The 25,593-nt window shown below is 46.0% G+C and overlaps 1 protein-coding gene across 1 annotated transcript in view; it reads right to left on the bottom strand.

Moving 5' to 3' along the window:
• The window catches only part of mvda (mevalonate (diphospho) decarboxylase a), a 40,867-nt gene extending 15,814 nt beyond the window's left edge, over window positions 1-25,053 (bottom strand). The window contains exons 1-7 of the mRNA XM_078400828.1: window positions 24,858-25,053; window positions 20,625-20,695; window positions 17,364-17,478; window positions 14,467-14,613; window positions 13,981-14,180; window positions 10,734-10,808; window positions 8,574-8,789 (exon numbers count right to left, since the gene is read on the bottom strand). Of these exons, the coding sequence (XP_078256954.1) occupies window positions 8,574-8,789; window positions 10,734-10,808; window positions 13,981-14,180; window positions 14,467-14,613; window positions 17,364-17,478; window positions 20,625-20,695; window positions 24,858-24,927 (894 nt within the window). The 5' untranslated portion in view covers window positions 24,928-25,053. The remainder of the gene's footprint in view (window positions 1-8,573; window positions 8,790-10,733; window positions 10,809-13,980; window positions 14,181-14,466; window positions 14,614-17,363; window positions 17,479-20,624; window positions 20,696-24,857) is intronic.
• Between the last annotated feature and the right edge of the window lie 540 nt (window positions 25,054-25,593).

Raw genomic sequence — 25,593 nt, 5'->3', positions numbered from 1 at the left:
TATTGATAGGGGGAGATTTCAATTTTTGTTTAAATCCAGTAATGGATAGATCATCAAGGACAACGACAAGGACAAGAGCAGCGAAGACAACCTTGAATTTAATGGAAAGTTTAAATTTAATAGAAAAGTGTTGATATTAAGAGGAATCAGATTGTCTTTACACACAAATCATAACATGCCTAAGTGGTATGTTGGTCTTTATTGCACGAAGCGTAAGAGCACCGTGCTCAATTATAGACCTGTACACAATATATTCCTGTACACGCATATATATGTCTGAAGAAGGGTCTCGACCCGAAACATCACCCATTCCTTTGCTCCAGAGATGCTGCCTGTCCTGCTGAGTTACTCCAGCATTTTGTGTCTACCTTCGATTTAAACTAGCATCTGCAGTTCTTTTCTACACACAATATATTCCTGGTGTACTGCAAAGACAAACGCAATATATTCCTGGTGTACTGCAAAGACAAACACAAAATGCTGGAGTAACTCAACGGGACAGGCAGCATCTCTGGAGAGAAGGAATGGGTGACATTTCAGGTTGAGACCCTTCTTCAGACTGAGAGTCAGGGTATTGCATACAGGTCTTGTCATCCAGCCCCAGGAAGCATACATTGTGAAAGACAGAGTTTGGCAAAGGTTGACATTATATTTAGCAAATGCTGATTCTTCTCTATATTAAAATAAAATGAGGAACAGTTATGAAAAACAGAACAGCTTGGCACTGATCCTCAAATTCAGATCATTTTTCTTAACTTTAAAGCAATGTTATTTAAAGGTTAGGGAATAATCTAGGGCAAAAAGTGGAATGTAAGAATAACACAAATTCTGTTTTTTCTTGCTCAATGGAAAATCTGATTAACAGATGTCTTAAATATTTTGCAGCGATCAAATTCTAAATTGCATCGGTTAATTGCAGTTGTTTGAGTTGTGTACATGGAGTTAGGATGGGCTACTAATATTTCATGCCCTGAAGCTCAGTTAGAAGAAAGGAATGCAAAGACATTTTTGTTACAATACAATACAATATACAATACAATATATCTTTATTGTCATTGTACCCAGGGGTACAACGAGATTGGGAATGCGCCTCCCATACGATGCAATAATTTAGGTAATTTAGACAGCAGCAACCCAACGAAACGAACAGTTGTAACAGTTTTGGACAGGGTAAAGTGCAAGTTGATCTATGCGTTGTGGCCATCCGGCTCAGCAGGACCGGTTCATAGCAGCTATGGCCCTGGGGATGAAGCTGTTCCTGAGTCTGGAGGTGCGGGCATAGAAGGCCTTGTATCGTCTGCCCGATGGAAGGAGTTCGAACAGACTGTTGCAGGGGTGTGAAGAGTCTTTGTGGATGCTGGTGGCTTTTCTGAGGCATCGTGTGTTGTAGATGCCCTCCAAGTCTGGTAGCTGTGTTCCGATGGTCCTCTGAGCTCTATGGACTACCCGCTGTAGAGCTTTCCTTTCTGCCTCCGTGCAGCTGAGGTACCACACAGGGATTCCATGCGTTAGGATGCTCTCTATGGTGCAGCGGTAGAAGGTCGTCAGCAGCTGTTGGGGTAGACCAGACTTTTTCAGTGTTCTTAAGTAGAACAGTCTTTGTTGTGCCTTCTTGACCAGCGCAGCAGTGTTATTGGACCATGTTAGGTCCTCCGAAATGTGAGTGCCCAGAAACTTGAAGCTGGACACTCTCTCCACACTGACCCCGTTGATAGAGATCGGGGCATATTCCCCGTTATGTGACCTACGGAAGTTGATGATCAGCTCCTTGGTCTTGGTGGTATTTAGGGACAGGTTGTTATCCGAGCACCAGTCCGCCAGGTTCTGCACCTCCGCTCTATAGTTTGTTTCATCCCCGTTGGTGATCAGCCCGATCACCGTTGTGTCATCTGCAAACTTGACAATGGTGTTGGTGTCGAATGCAGGAACACAGTCGTGTGTGAAGAGGGAGTAGAGCATGGGGCTCAGAACACAGCCCTGTGGTGTGCCGGTACTCAGGGTGATAGTGGAGGACAGGTGCGGGCCCATTCTCACTGCCTGCGGTCGTTCCAGCAGGAAGTCCAGGATCCAGTCACATAATGACGAGCTAAGACCTAGCTGGTGGAGTTTGGTGATGAGCTTGGTGGGGATGACCGTGTTGAAGGCGGAGCTATAGTCTATGAATAGCATCCTCACGTACGTGCCCTGTCTCTCTAGGTGAGTCAGGACAGTGTGAAGAGCCAGAGAGATGGCGTCCTCTGTAGATCTATTTGCCCTGTATGCAAATTGATGTGGGTCCAGTGAGTCAGGGATGCTGGATTTGATGTGTGAGAGGACCAGCCTCTCAAAGCACTTCATGACTATCGGCGTTAGGGCAACCGGGCGGTAGTCGTTCAGGTTGGAGATCTTTGCTTTTTTCGGCACCGGAACTATGATAGCCGACTTCAGGCACTTGGGGACCGTAGCCAGAGATAATGACAGGTTAAAGATCCTGGTGAATACCTCAGCCAGCTGTTCAGCACAGTCCTTCAGTACCCTTCCTTGAACACCATCCGGTCCTGCAGCCTTGCGTGGGTTGACCCTTTGCAGAGCGCGTTGTACCTCCTGTGTGCTCAGTTGCAAGACCCGTCCCACCGCCTCGGCTGGGGTTCTTTCACTCAAGGTGGTTTTGCCAGTTTCAAAGCGGGCAAAGAAGGTGTTAAGCTCGTTGGTCAGTGCCATATCGCTGTGGGGACAGGCAGGGCTGCTCTTGTAGCCAGTGATGTCCCTGACACCCTGCCACATGCTTCTGGTGTCCGTGGTGTTGAAGTGGTCTTCCACCCGTTGCCTATGGGTGTCTTTGGCCCTTTTAATACCTTTGCTTAGGTGTGATCTGGCAACACTGTATGCTGAAGTGTCACCAGATTTAAAGGCATTGTTGCGTGCCCTCAGCAGGTTCTGTACCTCCTTGTTCATCCAGGGTTTCCGGTTTGGGAACATCTTTATCACCTTGTCCTCCGTGACATTCTCCACACAGCAGTTGATGTAGGAGAGCACAGTGGATGCGTATTCCTCCAAGTCTACCTCTATCTCTGAACCGTAGGTGGCCTGTTGTGCAAACAGGTCCCAGTCGGTGCGATCAAAGCAGTCCTGGAGTTGTAGGGTGGCATCCTCGGGCCATATTTTGACCGTCTTTATTGTGGGTTTGGTCTTGCGGATGAGGGGTTTGTATGCGGGCAGTAAAAACAGTGAGAAGTGATCGGATTGTCCCAGGGGTGGGCAGGGGAGAGCTCTGTAGGCGTCCTTTACATTGGTGTACACCTTGTCCAGTGTGTTTGAGCCCCTGGTAGGGCACTGCACATGCTGATGGAATTTGTGGAGCGAGGCTCGTAGGTCGACCTGATTGAAGTCACCGTTGGGGTGGGCATCCTGCTGCTTACTGATGGCCGAGTGCAGCTGTGCTAATGCTAGGTTAGCAATTAGTGTCCAATTAGTGTCCAATGGTTTTCAGACTAAAGCTTTAAGAACAGTACAACATCATCTAAATGTTCTCAGAGCAATTCAGTCAGAACATGCACTAAATTAGTAAAATGCTTTTAGTTACAACAATTTTCCAAACACAAAAAAATCAAGTATTGATATTGGTTTAGGAAAGAGAGGGCGGTATTTGATTAGGCCTGTAGGGACATACGGATTAGTGGGGGGGTCTCGAACCCTCGGTTGGGCTAACGAGTCACGGGATGAGGGAGCGCGAGGTATAGTTGTGTCTGGCGCCAAACTCAAAAGATTAGATTAGATTATGTAAGCAGTTAAGTAGTGGTGTCCAAAGTAAGTGCGCAGCTTGTTACGGTTTTTGCTATGAATAAAGACCTTTGGATAATAACGCTCGTTTTGGACTCACTACATTGGTGACCCAAACGTAAGAACACGCAGAATGTCGCAAGTGGGAGCGAGCGTGGGCGAGGTTCACCTACCGCCGTTCTGGGCCCATCAGCCGCACCTGTGGATTGTACAGGCGGAGTCGCAGTTCCATATAAAAAAGGTGGGGAGCGAACAGAAGTACCACCACCTGGTGAGCTGTCTGCAGGCAGAGGTGGCTGCGAGGGTCAGTCAATATCTGACCAGTCCACCCCAAACGGAGCAGTACGTGGGGCTCAAGAGGCTCCTACTGAAGAAATTCGGCTGGAGCCAGAACCAGCGGGCTCTGAAGCTGCTCCATCTACCAGCGTTGGGGCAGCGGCTGCCGTCCGAGTTGATGACGGAAATGCTGACCTTGGTGGGCGACCATCAGCCGTGCATGGTTTTCGAAGCGGCATTTCGAGAGAAGCTACCCCAGGACGTCAGGCTGGTGTTGGCCGACGTCTCGTTTGACGACCCGGGAACGTTCGCCGAGAAAGCCGACGTGCTCGTCAGGGAGCGGAACATCCGGGACGACTCGGTCAATCGTGTCTCGAGGCCCAGCGGCAGTCGGGGGAGCGGCCGGTAGAGCGACGGCTCGGCCGCTATTTCGCAGTCTGCCAGGCAAGAAGGGGCTGCAGAACATGTTTATTGGTCGCGAGCACAACCAGCACGGCAGAATAAAAGCGGCTGGTGTTTCTTCCATCGGCGGTGGGGCAGTGACGCCCGAAGTTGCAGAGCCCCGTGTACGTTTCTGGGAAATGCATGGGCCGATCGAACGTAGAGGCAGTTTCGATTGGCCGTAATCGCCGCCTCTATGTGACGGACCAAGAGACCGGGATCGTGTTTCTGGTGGATACGGGAGCGGTGGTGAGTATTGTGCCCCCCTACGGCTGTGAAGTTCAAGCGGGGGGGAAGGGGCCGCCCCTTATTGCAGTGAACGGTAGCGCCATCCGCACTTACGGTAAGAGGACTATGTCCCTGTCCTTTGGGTCTAGGACCTACCGTTGGAATTTCATCGTGGTGGATGTGGGCCAGGCCATTTTGGGTGCGGACTTCCTATGGGCGTTTTCGTTGGTAGTAGACGTCCACGGTAGCGGACTGCAGCCCTCGGCCGACGAACGGCCCCTCCAAGCGCCCCCCCACCCAGTTCAGCGATCCAGGCCATCACGGCCCCCGGTCAGTTCGATGCGGTCCTAGCGGAGTTCCCGCAGTTCCTCGTTCAGCGGTTCGATGCACCTTCCGAGAAGCATGGGGTGGTGCATTTCATTCCGACCGAGGGCCCGCCGGTTTTTGCCCGGGCACGGCGCCTCCCACCCGAAAAGCTGGCCATGGCTCGAGAGTTCTTGAACTTGGAGAGGCTGGGAATTGTGCGGCCTTCAAGTAGTCCGTGGGCCTCCCCCTTGCATACGGTTTCCAAGGCATCTAGGGGATGGAGACCATGTAGGGATTTCCGACGACTTAACGCGGCAACACGGCCGGACCGCTACCCGATTCCGCACATACAGGACTTCTCAGCTAGCCTAGAGGGGGCTACAATTTTTTCCAAGATCGATCTGGTGCGGGGATATCATCAGATCCCGGTCCATCCGCCGGACATCCCAAAGACGGCTACCATTACTCCGTTCGGGTTGTTTGAGTGGTTGCGCATGCCTTTCGGCCTTAAAAACGCAGCTCAGGCATTTCAGCGTCTCATGGACCGTGTGGGTCGAGGTTTGCCGTTCGTGTTCATTTACCTCGATGACATTTTGATTGCCAGCCGTTCGGTCCAGGAGCACTTAGTCCACTTCCGCACTATATTCCAGAGGCTGCAGGACCACGGCTTGATTCTGCACCCGGACAAATGCCAATTCGGCCTGTCGGTGGTAGATTTTTTGGGTCACCGGGTTACATCGGCCGGAGCCACCCCTTTGCCAGCTAAGGTGGAGGCGGTCCGCTCTTTTCCACGTCCTACCATCAAGGGATTGCAGGAATTCGTGGGCATGGTGACCTTTTATCACCGGTTCGTGCCTGCAGCAGCTCGGGTCATGCGCCCCCTTTTTCTATGCCTCGCGGGTAACCCCGCCGAGTTGGTATGGTCCGCATCTGCAGAGACGGCTTTTGTCGCGGTCAAACAGGCCCTCGCCAACGCCACCATGCTGGTGCACCCGCGCTCCTCCGCCCCCACGGCGCTGACGGTGGACGCCTCAGATGTGGCGGTGGGTGGGGTTTTGGAGCAGCAGGTCGAAGGTCAATGGCAGCCCCTGCCGTTTTTCAGCCGGCAGCTCGCGAGCCGAGCTAGGGAGCTTCTGGCCCTCTATTTAGCAGTCCGCCACTTCCGCTATTTTTTGGAAGGCCGTTCTTTAGTGGCCTACACGGATCACAAACCTCTGACATTCGCTTTTGCTAAGGTTTCTGATCCATGGTCAGCTCGCCAGCAGCGGCACGTCACCCTAATTTCGGAGTTTACCACCGATGTCCGTCATATTGCGGGTAGGCTTAATACGGTCGCTGACGCCCTGTCCCAGCCGGCCATTCCCTCCGTTGCCGTGGTAGGCGGATTTCCAGGAGCTAGCGGAGGCTCAGCGCCTGGAAAAAACGGCCGAGGTGTACGCCTCCACAGCCTCGGGACTGCGTTTGGAGCAGGTGACGTATGGCCCCACAGGTACCAAGTTGTGGTGTGACGTTTATCTTTCACGCCCTCGCCCGGTGGTGCCTGCCGCCCTGCGGCGTAAGGTTTTTGAGGCCATTTACAGCCTGGCACATCCGTCCATCAGGGCGACTTCGGCCATGGTGGCCGCCCGGTTTGTCTGGCACGGCCTGCAGAAGCAGGTGGCGGCCTGGGCACGGGCCTGTATTCCGTGCCAAACCTCCAAAGTTCATCGCCATGTCCAGCCCCCATACCAGAGATTCGAGGTTCCCCCAGTCTGTTTTTTCCACATCCACGTGGATTTGGTGGGTCCATTGCCTTATTCCAGGGGTTATACTCATCTCCTGACGGTGGTGGATCGGTTTACACGTTGGCTGGAGGCGCTCCTATTGTTGGACACCTCGGCGGCCTCCTGTGCACGGGCCCTGGCGTTGCATTGGGTGGCCCGTTTCGGCGTACCGGCTATCATCACCACAGATCGGGGAGCCCAGTTCACCTCCTCCCTCTGGGCCGCGCTGGCAGTTGTATGGGTCTCGTTTACAGCAGACCACCGCCTACCATCCCCAATCCAACGGGATGGTTGAGCGCTTCCATCGGCAGCTGAAGGCGTCCCTCTGTGCCCGACCACGATTGGGCTGACCAGCTGCCTTGGGTCCTCCTCGGCATTCGTACGGCCCCAAAGGCCGAGCTAGGCACGTCCTCGGCCGAGCTCGTCTACGGTTCGCCCCTGCGGGTACCAGGTGACATCCTCCCTTCCGCCCCCGCCTTGCCGCCGCCCGTTACGTCGGTGTTGGGTTCCCTCCGGGCACGGGTAGGTTCTCTGGCTCCAGTCCCGACCTCCTGGCACGGAAGCACGGCGGTCCACGTCCCGTCGGACTTGCGGGACTGTGATTTCGTGTTCCTGCGGAAAGATTCCCACCGCCCCCCTCTTCAGCCGGTTTATCAGGGCCCGTTTCAGGTACTTAAGAGAGGGGCTGTCACTTTTACCTTACAGGTGGGTAATCGCCAGGAGCTCATTTCAGTATCCCGGCTCAAGCCGGCCCATTTGGACCAGGACCTCCCTGTGTCGGTGGCCCAGCCGCCCCCCTGGTGGCGCCAGCGGCGCCTTGTTTGCCCCCGCCGCCTATGGTTGGGCCCGGGCCCCCGATCAAGCGCTCTCCGTCGCCTACGCCCTCCGCTTACGTGGCCCATCCATCGCCTCCGGCGGCGGCGGCCTCCCCGCCTCCCGTCACATTGGCGGTATCGGTTTCCCCCCTCCGTACGCGTTCCGGGAGGGAGGTCCGGGCACCCGTGAGGTGTGGTTTCGAGGGTTCTGGGGGGGGGGTCATACGGATTAGCGGGGGGGGTCTCGAACCCTCGGTTGGGCTAACGAGTCACGGGATGCGGGAGCACGAGGTATAGTTGTGTCTGGCGCCAAACTCAAAAGATTAGATTAGATTATGTAAGCAGTTAAGTAGTGGTGTCCAAAGTAAGTGCGCAGCTTGTTACGGTTTTTGCTATGAATAAAGACCTTTGGATAATAATGCTTGTTTTGGATTCACCACAGGCCTATATCCATCCATCCATGGGGGGGGGGGGGGGGGAGGGAGAGTAGGGGTGGGGAGGAGGGCAGGGTGGGGAGGAGGGCAGGGTGGGGAGAAGGGAAGAGTGGGGGTGGGGAAGAGTGGGGGTGGGGAAGAGTGGGGGTGGGGAGGTGGGAAGATTGGCGGTGGGGGGAGAGTGGGGTGTGGGCAGGGAGAGTGGGGGTAGGGGAAGGGGGGAATAGGGGTGGGGAGGGGGAAATGGGGGTGGAGGCAGGGCTAAGGGGAGTGGGGGTAGGGGAGTGGCAAGTGGAGGTGGGGGCAGGGAAGGGGCAAGTGGGGTGGGTAGGGGGGATGGAGTGAGTCAGTGGGGGGAGGAGAGGGGGATAAGGGGGATTGAGTAGGGGGGTTGAGGGTGCTACATTACAGGAGAGGCTTTGGGTTCAGGGCTCAATCAGTGACACCCTCTCCCCTTCCCTATCCCCCCCTCTACGCGGAATGGGCCCACTTGGTTTAGTACCTTTTAAATATCAGTGTCAGAAATATCGAGATAACAGTGGTCAACGTACCAGTGTCTCATCAAAGTGAGAGTTATATCTATGTACCAAATTAATGATACATTTGGAAATTTCATTAAGATAGAAGATTGGTGGAAAGGTATCAAGACACGTGGCATGAAACTGATTGCTGTCCTTCATGGTTAACTGAGCAAACTTTTCAAAATCTCGTTGTTTGATCGCTTCACTCATTTCCATCATTCGTTTTGGAACAATTTCAGCACGATACTGCAAAACAAGAAACGCACACATCAACCAGCAATCACTGGAAATACACACCAACTACATCTTTGGAACAAATGAATGAAATGAATGAAAACTTTGTCACATGTGACAAGTCACAGTGAAATTCTTTGTGTGCATACCTTGCCAAAAGGTTACAACCCCCCCCCCCCACACCAGTTTCCCCCTTTGTTCTCCCCCCTTCACAGTGTTCCCTCCACACCAGACCCTCCAAGAGAAACAGCTTTAAAGCTTGAAGGTCCATAGAATATAAAAGTTCACATCCTTTCGGTTACCAAATGTTTTCCACTATTTTTCAACTCAAGTTTAAGCTTATTATTGTCACCTATACAATTAAAATCTTTGTTTTGCAAGCTATCCAAACAAATCAGATAATACTATACATAAAAACAATTAAGCCAAACTCATGTACAATAGGTAGAGTGCAACACAGTAGAGGAGCTGCTGTGTCAGAAGATTAGATCCTCCGGTACATTGGAGCTTGTACATTCTCCTTGTGACTGCATGGATTTTTTTCCAGGTGGTCCAGTTTCCTCCCACTCCAAAGACACAGGTTTGTAGGGTACTTGGCTTCTATAAGTTGTAAATCATCCCCAAGTTGTAAGTTGTAGGATAGTGTTAGTGTATGGGTAATCGCTAGTCGGCGTGGACTCAGTGGGCCGAAGGGCCAGTTTCCACATTGTACCTCTAAAGTCTAAAGAGTGAAGGGAAAGATACAGAGTGCAGAATTGACTCAGTTATCCACTTTTTATTATCTGCTGATTGAGCTACAATCGACACAGAACAAACCCTGCATGGATTGTGGCTGCCTCAGAGTCTGATGGGTGCATCCATTATGGTTGCATGCATAATGAGGAAGTGTGCATGAATCATGTGTCCTCTCAGGTTGATACAAGGCATCTCATAGCAGAGAGATTGAAGAGCAGCAATGGAGCCAAAATTTGATGCCTTGGCCAGCGTTTATCTCACATTTAACACAGAAAAACTGGTCATTATTATTCGGTTGCGTAATACCTCGTGTAAAATAATCACCTTAGTTCTTACCTTGGGCCAGCCTTCAAAAATACCTAATTCACTGTAAAGTATAACCCTAGGCCATGGAAGGAGCCGTATAAACACAAATCATGTTTCCCTACACATTTCACAACACAGTTGATAAACCACAGCACCAATCATTCACAAAATCACAACAGGTTAACTGTTAATTAAATCAAATAGGTCATTCATCAATGAGCAAAACTGAAGTCGTTCTCCTGCACTTTTGAACTGACCACTTGTCCATTGGTGCAGCCGAACAACTTCAGTTTTACCAACAAGATGCAATGGTTAAATCAATGCCAATTTGAAAATTGAGTGAAAATGATCTATTTGTTACAAACATAGATGCTGCCAGATTTATTAAATTCAAATATTCAGTTTACCACAATAAAATTTGACATGATCTCTGGACTGATAATACAATAATGCAAACACCACGAGTCATCTGGAGTTTGCCTCAACTACCATTAAATGTACTACAAATTTAGCTTATGTTGCATTGGTACCACTTAAATTCCTTGTTCTTACATTCTGTAATTTAAAATAATATTTTTTATAACAAAGGACAGAGAGGAGGATGCAGTCACCAGTTGAGATTAGGCATAATGACTGGCTGCAAGAAGGATTGATGAATATGGTATAAACACAACATGTTGGAGCAACTCAGCGAAACAGGTAGCATCTCTGGGGAGAAGAAATGGGGATCTGTATCTCTAAAGTCTAAAGAGTGAAGGGAATGATACAGAGTGCAGAATTGATTCAGTCATCCACTTTTTATTGTCTACTGATTGAGCCACAATCGACACAGAATAAATCCTTATGGTTTTGTATGGAATAACATTTTGGTTTAACAAAAATTCAGAGAATACTTCCAAGGTAAGAATTTCACACCTTCAGTAGAGGACTCGTCTTGACTGTACTTTGCATTCCAGCAGAACTACTAACCATCTTTCGCTCTGCATTAACCTGAAAAAAGTGGACCAGAAGATCAGCCATTCACTACCACAAGCGAGCAAAACACTCAAAAGGAGACGTATAATGCAAGAATTAGGTTTCAGGCTCATACTAACATTCATAGGCTAGCCTGAATATCACACTTGAGGATTACTTTTTTTCAGAAACTGAGTTTAGTATTAAGAAGGTTTCTTTCAAAGACTAACAGAAACAGAAAGCATAGAGCAAGAAAGAGCAACATGCTATTTTCTAATTAATATTCATGATAGCATTTACATATTAGTACATTCCTTTCTTTACCAACATCGAAATGATGGGTTAATATTAATGATCTTGATCAAATTATAATATTTATCTGCTGAAGGTGGCTCTAGAAACCGTGGACGCATTGGTGATCATTTTCCAAAGTTTTATAGATTCAGGATCAGTTCCTGTGGATTGGAGGGTAGCTAATGTTACCCCACTTTTTAAGAAAGGAGGGAGAGGGAAAACAGGAAATTATAAACCAGTTAGTCTGACATCAGTGGTGGTGAAGATGCTGGAGTCAATTATAAAAGATGAAATTGCGGAGCATTTGGATAGCAGTTACAGGATCGTTCCGAGTCAGCATGGATTTACGAAGGGGAAATCATGCTTGACTAAACTTCTGGAATTTTTTGAGGATGTAACTAGGAAAATGGACAGGGGAGAGCCGGTGGATGTAGTGTACCTTGACTTTCAGAAAACCTTCGACAAGGTCCCACATAGGAGATTAGTGGGCAAAATTAGAGCAAATGGTATTGGGGGAAGGGTACTGACATGGATAGAAAATTGGTTGACAGACAGAAAGCAAAGAGTGGGGATACATGGGTCCCTTTCAGAATGGCATGCAGTGACTAGTGGGGTACCCCAAGGCTCGGTGCTGCGACCGCAGCTATTTACAATATACATTAATGACTTGGATGAAGGGATTCAAGGTAACATTAGCAAATTTGCAGATGACACAAAGCTGGGTGGCAGTGTGAACTTTGAGGAAGATGCTATGAGGTTGCAGGGTGACTTGGACAGGTTGTGTGAGTGGGCAGATGCATGGCAGATGCAGTTTAATGTGGATAAATATGAGGTTATCCACTTTGGTGGTAAGAATCGGAAGGCAGATTATTATCTGAATGGTGTCGTTAGGAAAAGGGGATGTACAACGAGATCTGGGTGTCCTAGTGCATCAGTCACTGAAAGGAAGCATGCAGGTACAGCAGGCAGTGAAGAAAGCCAATGGAATGTTGGCCTTCATAACAAGAGGAGTTGAGTATAGGAGCAAAGAGGTCCTTCTGCAGTTGTACAGGGCCCTGCTGAGACCGCACCTGGAGTACTATGTGCAGTTTTGGTCTCCAAATTTGAGGAAGGATATTCTTGCTATTGAGGGCGTGTAGTGTAGGTTCAATAGGTTAATTCCTGGAATGGCGGGACTGTCGTATGTTGAAAGACTGGGCGACTAGACTTGTATACACTGGAATTTAAAAGGACGAGAGGGGATCTTATTGAAACGTATAAGATTATTAAGGGATTGGACACATTGGAGGCAGGAAACATGTTCCCAATGTTGAGGGAGTCCAGAACTAGGGGCCACAGTTTAAGAATAAGGGGTAGGCCATTTAGAACGGAGATGAGGAAAAACCTTTTCAGTCTGAGAGTTGTAAATCTGTGGAATTCTCTGCCTCAGAAGGCAGTGGAGGCCACTTCTCTGGATGCTTTCAAGAGAGAGCTAGATAGAGCTCTTAAAGATAGCGGAGTCAAGGGGTATGGGGAGAAGGCAGGAACGGGGTACTGATTGAGAATGATCAGCCATGATCACATTGAATGGTGGTGGTAGCTCGAAGGTCTATTGGTTTCTTTAGAAGAGACATTGGTAATACACTACAATGAAAGTCCTCACCTGTTGGTAACTCCAAACAAGCACACACATTGGAACATTTTCAAACTTCAACTCTATTGAAATGAACAGACATTTTGGAGGCAGAGTACAGCAAATTGTCTCTTCGACAAGGTGCATGTGACACTACCAACTGGGGATGGATTTCTTGGCAGTTGTCTGCATAAGTGCACTTGTTTACTTTTAACATTACCATGACCTCTAGAGTGGTCCATCTCCCAATTTGAAAACCTTGGCAATGTAACAATCCAACTTCTTAAATGCAAATTAATTAATTTTGAATCATTTAAAAATATTGATGTTTTGCGGTTACTCATCAGAATATGGTCAGAGTACATATAATTTATATCATGCCTCATTTAAGGGTCTTTTACTAATAGAGATGCACAGAAACACTTGCCTCCTCTACCCCATCCTTCGCAATGTATAATTAGTCCTACTTCAATCTTTTACAGAAATATTTAGAGAAAATTAATAGAAAAGAGAGGCTAATGGTTTCTAGTGCCACATATCTACATGTTAATAACAATGCACAGCAGAGATGTCATCATACATTTTCCTTCTGACAAAATTTTTGCTGCATTGTGTTCACCACACATGTGGAACAGAACTACACTATGCTATAGAAATGATGACTAGTTTAGTCTTTAATGAAACACTCGCTCCCACACATCATTGTAGATATACAACAGCTACTCCGTGATACATTTACTTTATCTTTTACTTCTCCACTTGTTGTCTCCTTTTACACCATTTTGTGATTCTGTCATGCATCTGCCCATCAACCAAATCACAGACCAATCTTCATATAGCCAGTCCCCCTACTCTGGACTGGTTGAGTGTTTAAAGCTCTGAAGTTGTGTTATTTCAGAGCCTCTTTTAATTTCATACATGGTGGGTGAAAAGTTTCACATTAAAAAAAAATGTTTTTGTGTAGGTGCTGGTTTCCACTGAAGATAGCCAAAATGCTGGAATAACTCAGCGGGACAGGCAGCATCTCTGGAGAGAAGGAATGGGTGACATTAAGGGAAATATCACCCATTACGTCTATTCAGAGATGCTGCCTGTCCTGTTGAGTTACTCCAGCATTTTGTGTCTATCTTCAAAAAGAAATCCTACTTGCCTACAGCTTACTGTATGGACATAGTCCATCCTGCATGAAGAATAAAGCAATATACCTAGGATGCAGTTGTTACAAGATGCAGTGTCAGCAAAATTTAGAGTCAATAGAGGCATTCCCGAAACAGAAGTTCTTTACTCAGTTTCTGCACTCACCACTAATACAAGAATTCGAAGCTCGGGCCAGTGGGCTTCTGGTTCAATCTGCTGAGCGATGCTATCACTTCCATCTTCTTTCACTCCCATAATCCACTGAACAAACCCTCCATACATGCTTCTACATGCACTTCCCGAGCCCTGGCGAGCAATCTCTGATAGCTCCCCTTCTAAACCATACAACTTGGCAAGTGCATAAACTGCAAAACAAAAGTAACATGACGTAATGTACAAGACATAATATACTAGGAATGGATGGATGTCAGCAATATTTAAGTACCAAAGTATTAAAAGCACCACACGATTTAATCATTTTCTCTCAGTTTGTGCATTTAGTATGGCTGATAACAACCCAAAATTCAATTTTCTTATATAGGCCTTACTGTAACTGTACTTTAACTGTAGTTAAAGCCCATGATCTAATTTCCAGAAAACAATGGACTACTGCATGCTAAAATGTTTATAAAGAATTTCCAACTTACTTACCCAGGCAAGCATAACCAGCTGCAGAGGATGCCAGACCAGCTGCTGTGGGGAAGTTATTTACAGAGCAGATATGAACTTTATAGTTGAGAGTTAAGGTATTGGAATTTTCGTCACCACTGTTTCTTCTTTTTCTTGCCAGACGACGGACTGGGAGAGGAAGAAAATCCAAATTCATGCATATTTGCAAACCCAAATAATTATGCAACTACAGAGTTTTAATGGCTTCAGAACCTTGCCAGAAATCAACAATGTCTGAAATTGTTATTCATGCAAATATGAGATAATTAAACCACCAAAGTGTGGCACATTCTGGAAATTGTGAATTAAAAAAAAAATTGCTGGAAATAGTCAGATATAGTATGTTTTAGCAAGTCAGGCAGCAGAGACAAATTCTTAGGTCAATGACCTTTCTTCAGGAAAATGTTTTGGTTGCAAAGACAGAGGCATGTAGAGGACGAAAGGGCCTGTCCCACTTAGGCGATTTTTTTGGCGACTGTCGGCGACTGTCAAAGTCGTAGCAGATCGCCAAAATTTTCTTTTACCCGACGACAATGACCACGACATGCCGAGTCAGGTCGAGATTACACCGTCTTCGGAAACATTGCGAAAATTCCCACGCTGTCAATGCTTCTCCGGCATCCTGATTTTCGCTGAAATCACTGACAAGTCGGTAAGTGCTTGAGTTTTGAACTATAACACCTTGAATGGATTACTTAAAAACCAAGCTTCACTGTAACAAGGAATAAACTGGATTTACTTCCAGTTGAAAAAATAATTTAAAAAGTGGTTAAGTGGATTTTTGTGAAAAGTGTGTGGGCATTCTTTGAAAATATAAGGGAGATGCATATCTGGTTTCTGGGTTGCATATCTGGGTTTGGAGCCCACTTTAAATGTAATGGCTGATGGCCATAAACATCGCGAAAATTCCCACGCTTACCTGACCGTCAAACTGTCGCCTCTAATCTACCTGTCAAATGTCCTGACGGTAAATAAATTGGTTAAACACAAGCATTTTATGGTATTTTGAAATGACTTTACTTATTTTAATATTATGTGCTTCTAAATGCATCTAAGAGAACCTAGCAAACCTGGGGACAGCATGCGACAGCGCCCGCAATAAGCAACGATACCTGCCGACATGCCAGCTGTCGCCAAGAAATTTCAAATCGGATGATTTCTCAGCGATGCGCTGAGATCCACTACGATTTTTGGAAGACTCCTCACGATCATGCCCGTGACAACCCGGCTAACTGTCGGCAACAGCCTAGTCGCCGGCAGTCGCCTTAAAATCGCCTAAGTGGGACAGGCCCTTAAGGGAATACTTGTGACAGGCTAGAGACCAACAAAAGCTGAATGGCAAAAGTGGCGATGGCGTCGACTATGAGGTGGTAAAGGCTTGTTAATCACAGCTGAACTGTCTGTATAAGATGGATGAGGATGGAGAAGAACAAAATAATTGCAAGAACCATGAGATTCAGTCACAGCAGTTGCTGGAAATAATCAACAGGCCACAGTGTAACTGGAAAAAAAAGAAACAGAATTAAGAATGCAGGTTCTTCATCCAGACCGATACAAGCCAGAAAGACATCTATATTTTAGAATTTAATGTAGAGTCCTAAGGGAATGCGGGATGCGATTTGGTGAATTTATTCAAGGTTTCTTTGGAATGGTGCAATGGAAAGGGGTGTCTAAGTGTGAGTGGAAAGCACAAGGTTACCTGTGCAGATTGAATGAAGACATTCTGCAGACTGTCACTCAATTTGAAAAATATTAATTCAACTGAATTACAGATTTCCATGATTGAGGGTATAGTCTGCAGCTGCATATTGCGCATCTCTGAAGACAGATACAAATTACTGAATAACCACTGGTATTAAGGTTGGTTTATTATTGTAATATGTACTTAAGATTTGATGCTTAATCAAATGCTATCCAGCATGCTATCCAGTCAAATTAAACTATACAGGAATACATCAGCCATGCTCAAGTAGAAAAGTAAAAAGCAAAAAAATGCTAGAGTGTAAATTATAATATTACAGCATTATAGCATTACAAGTACAGAGAAAGTGCCATTAAAAAAATGCAAGGTCTGCAATGGGGTAGGGTGGAAGATCAGGACTACACCCTAGCTTATGGGAAGACTGTTCAGTAGTGTGATTACAATGGGGAAGCTGTTCTTGAATCTGGTGGTACGTGCTTTCAAATTTTTGTATTCTCCGCCCAACAGGACAGGCCACTAATACAAGAACTCGAAGCTCGGGCCACTGGGTTTCTGGGTTGAATCTGCTGAGCGATGCTATCACTTTCATAATCTTTCACTTACGTAATCCACCGAACAAACCCTCCATGCATGCTACGGATTAAAATATTCCTCTATTATGATGGCTGCTTTCCCGAGACATCGCAAAGTGTACATGGAGTCAATGGGAGCGGGGAAAAGAGGCTGGGCCGTGCGATGGATTGGACCAAATCACAACTCGCTGCAATTTCTTATCTTGGGCAGGTCTGTTGCTAAACCTGGAACATCTAACAGTGAAGTGCCATCCTTAGTACTTACCACGGGAATTTACTTTGGCTATCCTGACAACAATCTAAATTGATTCCTCCTGCATTCATAAAACCAAAGCTCAGCTGTGATCTGAGCAATGTTGTGTACAGTTGAGGCACAATTTTCCAACTTCTACTCCATTCTCTGTACAAAAAGGCCCACCTTCCTGAAATTGAACTATAATTTTACTTCTGTCACCAAACATCGATACCTGCTTATCCCCAAAAAACTGAACTGGAAAAGGTGAGATATATTGCAGCAGTAGTATGTAGAAGATTCAACACTCAACACACAGCAAGCACCAGCAGAACATATTCTAATGTGACAGGCTACTTAGATTGATATACACCTTCTCGTAAGCAAGTCTGCAGTCTTGGGTTTCTGATATTCTCCTCTTTTCCATTTATCCATATTCTGTCCTCCTTGAAATGTCGACTTGCACCAACTGTCGTCGTACTTTTCAACTGAAATGACAGAAATCAGAAAGGACATGCAAATTAAATCATTTGAACAGCATTTAAGATCTCAACTGGATATGATCCATCACAGATTTTTACAGCAAATATTAACATTGCTATTTGTTAGAATGTTGAACTCCATACCAATTAATACAATAATTTGTTCAAGTGATTTTCATTCTCAGAATTAATTAGTTTAACATTGATCAACACATCCCTAAAGGCTCCTTCAGTTATCATTCCTTCATTAAAAACAGGGGAAAGGTTTGAATTTCGACAGTGCTTTCAAAACCCAAAACCTTCAAACTGTATTTTATCCTAGTAATTTCTTTAAGCATTGGTATGGCAATGTAGAAAACGTGGCAGACAACTTGCACACAGAAAATTACCATTATATAAAAGTATCCGATAAACTGATCTGAGTTGTTAAACCAGTGATAGTATAAAGGTAAATCTGAATTATTGAATCCTCTCCTTTTATGACCATTTTCTGTTAGTAAGAAAACGGGCAGTTACAAGGATGGAAGGATACCTTCCTAAGGGATGAGATGGGCAAAAGGTTTGGCATGAATGCAGTGGATTGAATTCATGTTTCTGTATTGTCCAACTCGATGACAACGTTGAAACCATCTTTTATTTTTAATGATGCCAAAGTTTTAACGTTTCAGTCCAATAGGTTAAACACCTTCAAATAAATTCCTAACATCTGACCAGCCTGTATGGTGTTCCCATCAATAAAAGTACTGCAAAAATAGGCTGGGATTTAGAATTCAACAATCAATATCAACAGTTAAAGACTAGATCATGCATGTCTGAAGGGTCTCGACCCAAAACATCACCCATTCCTGCTCTCCAGAGATGCTGCCTGTCCCGCTGAGTTACTCCAGCTTTTTGTGTCTATCTTAGAAAATGCAGGAAGCAAGATATTAAATTGCTCAAAAACTGGGTTTATTTGAAGGTGTTCAATCTGTTGGACTGAAACGTGTTAAAACTTTGGCACCATTTAACGATTATATTCAGACTGATCAGTGCAGCAAACACACATAGGAAACTGTCTGATGGAGACAGCCAACTTGAAGTTAAATTCTGCCAAATCAAACTTTTTTTTTCATTGAAATGATAGCAACATTGTAGTGTTCACCTTCTAAAAAACAATTTTGATTATGAAGATTATCTTTAAACCTTTCAAGTACTTATTGTGTATGTTCATAGAATCATGCAGCACAGCCCCTCTTGACCATGCCAAATATGATACTGATCTGTGCTAATTCCAGTTACCCACATCAGGCTGATATCTCTCTACTCCCTTCCTATTCAAGTAATTGTCCAAATGCCAGATAAATGTTGCAAAAGCATCTGCCGCCTCTATCTTCTCAGGCAGTTCCTTAGAAATATTCACTGCCACGTTTGACAAATTTTACCCTTTCAATGTCTCCACTCACCTTAAACCTGTGCCCTCCATCTCCGGATTCCCTTGACCACCAGATGGCGCCACAGTGGCTGCCTCGCCAACAGTCTATCTCATCCATTTCCTTCTTTGTTGATTTTTTAGTATGTGTTAAATGTATGTTTTAGTGTTCTTTAGCTTGTTTTATGTGGAGGGTGAGGGGTGGTTGGGGAAAACTTTTTTTAATCTCTAACCTCGACGGAGATGCGATTTATTTCCCGTATCGTATCTCCATCCGCACTGCGGCCTAACATCATGGAGCTGGCGGCCTCATGCTGGGGACCGACTTCGGGGAGCTCCAACCGCATGGGTCTGCGGACTCAACATCGTGGAGCTGCCGATCTTTGTGGGGGATCGACCTCGGGAGCTCCAACCATGGGAGCCTGATGACTTAACACCGTGGAGCTTGCAGTCCCTGGTTTGGGACCGGCTTCAGCTGCTGCAGGCCACAGGAACTTCGACAGCCCCAATCGCGGGATCTTTGATTGCTGGCTGTAGGAGCTTCGATCGCCCTGACTGCAGATGGTTCGACTGCCTCCAACGCGGGAGAATAAAGAGGGAAGAACATTAGACTTTATTGGCTTCCATCACAGTGAGGAATGTGGAGAATCCGCTGTGGTGGATGCTTATATTAACTTTTATGTAGTTGTGTGTCTTGTTGCTCTTTTTTAGTATGGCTGTATGCTAATCGAGTTTCACTGTACCTTAATTGGTACAAGTGACAATAAACAGACCTTTGAACCTTTGATGAAAAATAAAATCTTTATACCCTATTTTAGCTCCTCTCAATTTTGTAAACTTCTATAAGTCACCCATCAACCTCATATTTCAGCAAGAATAAATCCAGTCTATATAATGTCTCCTGATAACCACAGCCCTCCATTCCAAGCTATACTTTGGCAAGTCTCACCTGCACGCGCTCTATTACTATCATTACTTGCATTATACTCACAGGGGCCCCAGTTGCCAGTTCCCAATGTTACGCAAGAGTTACATTGCGTAAAGCCTTACGCAAGTCAGATTTTACACAAGTCAGAATCACCGTAAGACCATGTAGAAACAAAGAACTGCAGATGCTGGTTAATACACAAAACAACACAAATTGCTGGAGTAACTCAGCAGGTCAGGCAGCATCTCTTTAACATGGAATTGGTAACATTTCGGGTCGGGAGCCTTGTTCAGACTGAATCACCTTAAAACTAATAGGCTCACAGTCCCTGGCTGACAGCGCTTTCAGGCCACCGCCTTAGACAGGACACACTTGGTCACTGTGGGGCTCAGTGCCGCTTTGTCATGTCAGCCATCGCTTTGTTCACTCCACCCACTCCCACCTCTACCGCCAGCTTCTCCTTCTCCCCCGGAGTCGTCTTCCATTGAGGGAGTAGTGAGCAGTAGAGGGGATGAGTGGTGGAGTGCCCAAAGCAACATGCAGAGAACAGAGAAGACAGAATGGGTCTCAGTGAGGAAACAAAGCAATAGTCGCATTTCAATTGGTGCCCTAGCTGCGGTCAATTAAAATCGTGCCATGGCCAAACCCAAGAAATTGTCAGCCTGGTTTACCACTGCGATAGTTTCATTAGTTAGATCTCCAGAGGACCACTTGATTGACAATGAAGTGAAGAACAAAAATATAGATATAAATGGTTTCAGTTTAGTCGTGTAAAATTTCAACCACCTTCAAAATCCTTGTAACCTCAAAGCTTACCTGATCTTGATGTAAAGTTACACTCAGTGAGGAATTAATTGGTAAAATCAAGTCTGCATTTCGTTTCCCCCCTATGTGCAAGAAATAAAATAGTTTTAGGTTCTCATGATATATATTTTTTTAATCAAAAAACCCCAAAAGTATTGAAATCTTAGCCATGGACCATACCAAAAGAATCTTAGCATTTAAAAACGCATTAACAATTAAAAAATAATAAATACTGTTACTTTATGTGGGGCAGCACAATGGCACAGCTGTAGAATTGCCGCCTTACAGCACCAGAGATCTGGGTTCAATCCTGACTACTAGTGCTGCCTATACGGAGTTGATATGTTCTCCCAGAGACCGCGTGGGTTTCCTCTGGGTGCGTCGCTTTCCTCCTGCACTCCAAAGACGTACAGGTTTTTAGGTTAATTATCTTCGGTAAAGATTGTAAATTGGTCCTAGTGTGTAGGAGAGTGCTAGTAGATGGGGATCGCTGGTTGGCACGGATTCAGTGAGCGAAGGGCCTAATTTCTGTCCTGTATCTCTAAACTAAACTAATCCCTTACAGCTGTTGACTGTTCATCCAATGTGGCATTGGTCGTGCTAACAGATTTCCCAGGTTAAGTGGTGGGGAATTGGTCGAGTGATGGTGTGTACTCTAAAAACACTGACTAACGGCTCCAAGAGGTTGTAGGCATCCCCATTCGTGCAGGAAGGTTGTATAGGAATTCCAAACCTCCTGGCTCATGGGCAAAAGCTCCATACAAAATTCCTTGCATCTCCCCACAATAACCTGGGCTATAATCTGATCACTATCCTCAGTATTTCATTAATATCCTGTTCATGGACTATGGAGGAACATAAACAACCTAACCAAACCCACATTTCCCATTCTATCCTTGCAGTATCCAGGGATCAATCTTGCCAATGCCTTTTATCCCACTGAATTCGCTCACAATTGTCTCTTACTAGCACCTCACTAAAAACAAAGTTGCTGCTCTGTTGTCGGTGTCATTTAGTTCAGTTTAGTTTAGAGATACGGTGTGGAAACAGGCCCTTCGTCCCACTGTCCGCACCGACCATCTATCACCCATACACTAGTTCTATCCTACACACCAAGGACAATTTATAGCAAACAGTTAACCTACAAACCTGCAAGTCTGTGAAATGTGGGAGAAAACCGGAGCATCCAGAGAAAACCGACGCAGTCACAGGGAGAACGTACAAACTCCACATAGACAGTACCCGTAGGCCGAATCGAACATGGGTGTCTGGCACCGAGAGATAGCAACTGCACCGTTGCGCCAGTACCTTCATAGTCATACAGCACGGAAACAGACCCTTCAGCGCAACTTGTCCATGCTTACCAAAATATCCCATCTACGCTAGTCCTACCTTTCTGCATTTGGTCCATATCTCTTTAAAAACTTTCCTATCCATGTATCTGTCCAAATGCTTTTTAAGGGTTGCTTAGGTACCTACTTCAACTACCTCCTCTGGCAGCTTGTTTAATACTGAAAACGCTGCCACTCAGATTGCTATTAAATCTTTCCCATTTCACCTTAAACGTATGCTTGGCACTTGATTACCGTACTCTGGGTAAAAAACATTCAGCAACCCTTTCTATTCCCCTCATGATCTTATACATCTCTATAAGATCACCCCTCATCTCCCTGCGTTGCAAGGAATAAAGTCATAGCCTGCACAATCCCTTTCTATAGCTCAGGCCCTCGAGTCCTGGCAACATCCTCGTAAATCTTCTTTGAACTCTTTCCAGCTTAATGATATCCTTCCTCAAAACTGAACACATTATTCCCAATGCTGCCTCACCAACATGTACAACTGAAACATAATATCCCAATATGAAGGCCAATATACCAAAGCCTTCTTGACCCTATCTCCCAGTGATGTCACTTCATGGAATGATGTATTTGCACTCCTCTGCTCTACAACACTCCCTAGGGCCTCACCATTCACTCTGAAGATCTTGCCCTGGTTTGACTTCCCAAAATGCAACACCTCACACTTATCTGAATTAAACTCCATTAGCCAATCCTCAGCCCACTTGTCCAGCTATCAAGATCCTGCTGCAAGAGCTAGCATTATGATAAATAGCTCCAGCACCTCTGTGTAAATGCAGAAGATCACCAATAACACCTGGATTTTCGTTTTAATGAATTTCTGCAGATTTCCAAAGTTGGTGTCAGTTGTACAAAATAACAACACAACAAATTTGCACACTGAAGTTAGTTATCTGATTTGAATGAAAATGAAGTTTCAAATATTAAACAGACTAACTGCTTTACCTTTTCAAGATTTTTTTTCATGTTACATATGATAAATTCACTTTATTTCAGATTATATTGGAGTACATCGATCATGAACCCCAACTATTTTCTTGTTAGCCATGAAACTGCTCTCATGTTTAAAGCTCAGATTATGCACTATACAATTTGTACGTGGAATCAATCAATTCTTTCCCATGAAATCACAAATGTAACACCTGTCCCTCTATCTTCTCCCTCACCTGCATTCAGAGACCCCCACAGTTCTTCCAGGTAAGACAGAGGTTCATGTGCACCTGCTCTAACCTCATCTACTGCATCCGGTGTTTCTGATGTGGCCTCTTGTACAGAAGCGAGACCAAGCATAGACTTGTGACCGTTTTGCCAAAGGCCTAATGAATCTCACGGTTGCTAATCATTTTAACTCCCCTTTCCATTCTCATACTGACTCATCCGTCCTGGACCTTCTCCATTTCCAGAGCAAAGCCATATACAATCTGAAGGAAAAGCACCTTATATTCCACCACTACAACCTCCAAATACGCTCTGAACTACATAGACTATTATTGGTATTGTCTAAAGAAGGGTCCAGAACAAGGGGCCACAGTTTAAGAATAAGGGGTAGGCCATTTAGAACGGAGATGAGGAAGAACTTTTTCAGTCAGAGAGTGGTGAAGGTGTGGAATTCTCTGCCTCAGAAGGCAGTGGAAGCCAGTTCGTTGGATGCTTTCAAGAGAGAGCTGGATAGAGCTCTTAAGGATAGCGGAGTGAGGGGGTATGGGGAGAAGGCAGGAACGGGGTACTGATTGAGAGTGATCAGCCATGATCGCATTGAATGGCGGTGCTGGCTCGAAGGGCTGAATGGCCTACTCCTGCACCTATTGTCTATTGTCTATTGACCCGAAACGTCACCCATTCCTTCTCTCCTGAGATGCTGCCTGACCTGCTGAGTTACTCCAGCATTTTGTGAAATAAATACCTTTGATTTGTACCAGCATCTGCAGTTATTTTCTTACACTAGACTATTGTTATTATTACACTATTATTGTTTTTGTTTTTTTGTGTATATATGACACAAAATGCTGGAGTAACTCAGCGGGACAGGCAGCATTTCTGGAGGGAAGGAATGGGTGACGTTTGGGGTCGAGACCCTTCTTCAGACTGATGTCAGGGGAGTGGGCGGTACAGAGATAAAATGTAGTCCACTACTAGCTTCACAATTCGCAACTCTTCAATCACTTTGTCTCGCATCTTCTGTCTTTCCATTTCTAGCCTTGGTCCAACCATCATCAACCCTCCGCCCTTCTTTACCTGTATCCACCTGTTACATGCCAGACTTTGTCCTGTCCTTCTTCTCTTCAGGTTTCCTTCACCACAGCACAGGCAATCAGTCTGAAGAACGGTTTATTCACAAAATGCTGGAGTAACTCAGCAGGTCAGGCAGCATCTCGGGAGAGAAGGAATGGGTGACGTTTCGGGTCGAGACCCTTCTTCAGACTCTTCTTCATGACCCAAGACCCTCAGTCTGAAGAAGGGTCTCGACCCGAAACGTCACCCATTCCTTCTCTCCCGAGATGCTGCCTGACCTGCTGAGTTACTCCAGCATTTTGTGAATAAATCGATTTGTACCAGCATCTGCAGTTATTTTCTTATACAGTCTGAAGAACGGTCCCGGCTCGAAACATCACCTATCCCTCCCTGTTTTCAAGAAATGTTGTCTGACCCGCTGAGCTACTCCAATACTTTTGTTGAAATAAGCCAGCATCTGGAGCTCCTTGTTCCTGCAACAGATGCAGGGAAGATGGCCATTCGGTTTGAAAAAGGTGTCACATTTAATCCCACGTTTATAATTTGAGCACCTTAACACACAGCAGGTGCGCTGACGAGAAGAAAAAAAAATAGGAAGCAATAGGAAATGTTGGGAACAAGTAACTGACTTAGGTTCAGCGTGGATTATACTCACAGTATTTTATCACAGCAATATTCACCGGGGCCGCGCAGGTAACCCGCGCAATGTTCCCGTCCTCAGCCATCACCACGGCAGCCACAGCTGTGTAGGGAGGGACTGCAGATGCTGGTTTACACCGAGGATAGACACAAAATGCTGGAGTAACTCAGCGGGGACGGGCATCATCTGTGTGGAGAGAAGGGATGGGTGACGTTTGGGGGGGGGGGGGGGGGGGAGGGTCGAGAACCTTCCTCACGCTGGCTGCCGGTGGGGACCCGGCACCGCCCACACACGTCACAGTCACGCCATCCCGCCTCCTCGCCGGTTCCCTGCACGGCGATTGGCTGAGGGCTCGCACCATGCCGACCACTCACCAATAGGCGATAACGTCTCATCGGACGGAACGGCTATCAACCAATCAGGAACCGGGGAAGCGTCATCACGTGGCTTTTTTACAGCCGTTGATCGGGCATCGTCGTCGAGCGGAGCAGATACTAGAGGAGCAAGATGGACCACTCCGTTGAATGCGCGTGTACTGAAGTGTAGCACGCAAAGGAGCGGAACGTCCGCCATTTTAGTAGGCAAAACCCGCCGCTCGCCATGCCTCTCGCAGTGTAATCAGTGTTGTGGGGGAACAGTATGTATGATGATACCATTAAAATGCAGAAAATATCTCCTCTATCAACTCACATTTTTTTGTTATTTTTATTTTTTAATGTTTCCCCTGCTTAATTTCCCTGATTTTATTGTT

The sequence above is a fragment of the Rhinoraja longicauda genome, chromosome 6 (genome assembly GCF_053455715.1).
Source record: "Rhinoraja longicauda isolate Sanriku21f chromosome 6, sRhiLon1.1, whole genome shotgun sequence".
Classification (NCBI taxonomy): Eukaryota; Metazoa; Chordata; class Chondrichthyes; order Rajiformes; family Arhynchobatidae; genus Rhinoraja; species Rhinoraja longicauda.
This window is presented reverse-complemented; position numbering and strand designations above follow the sequence as displayed.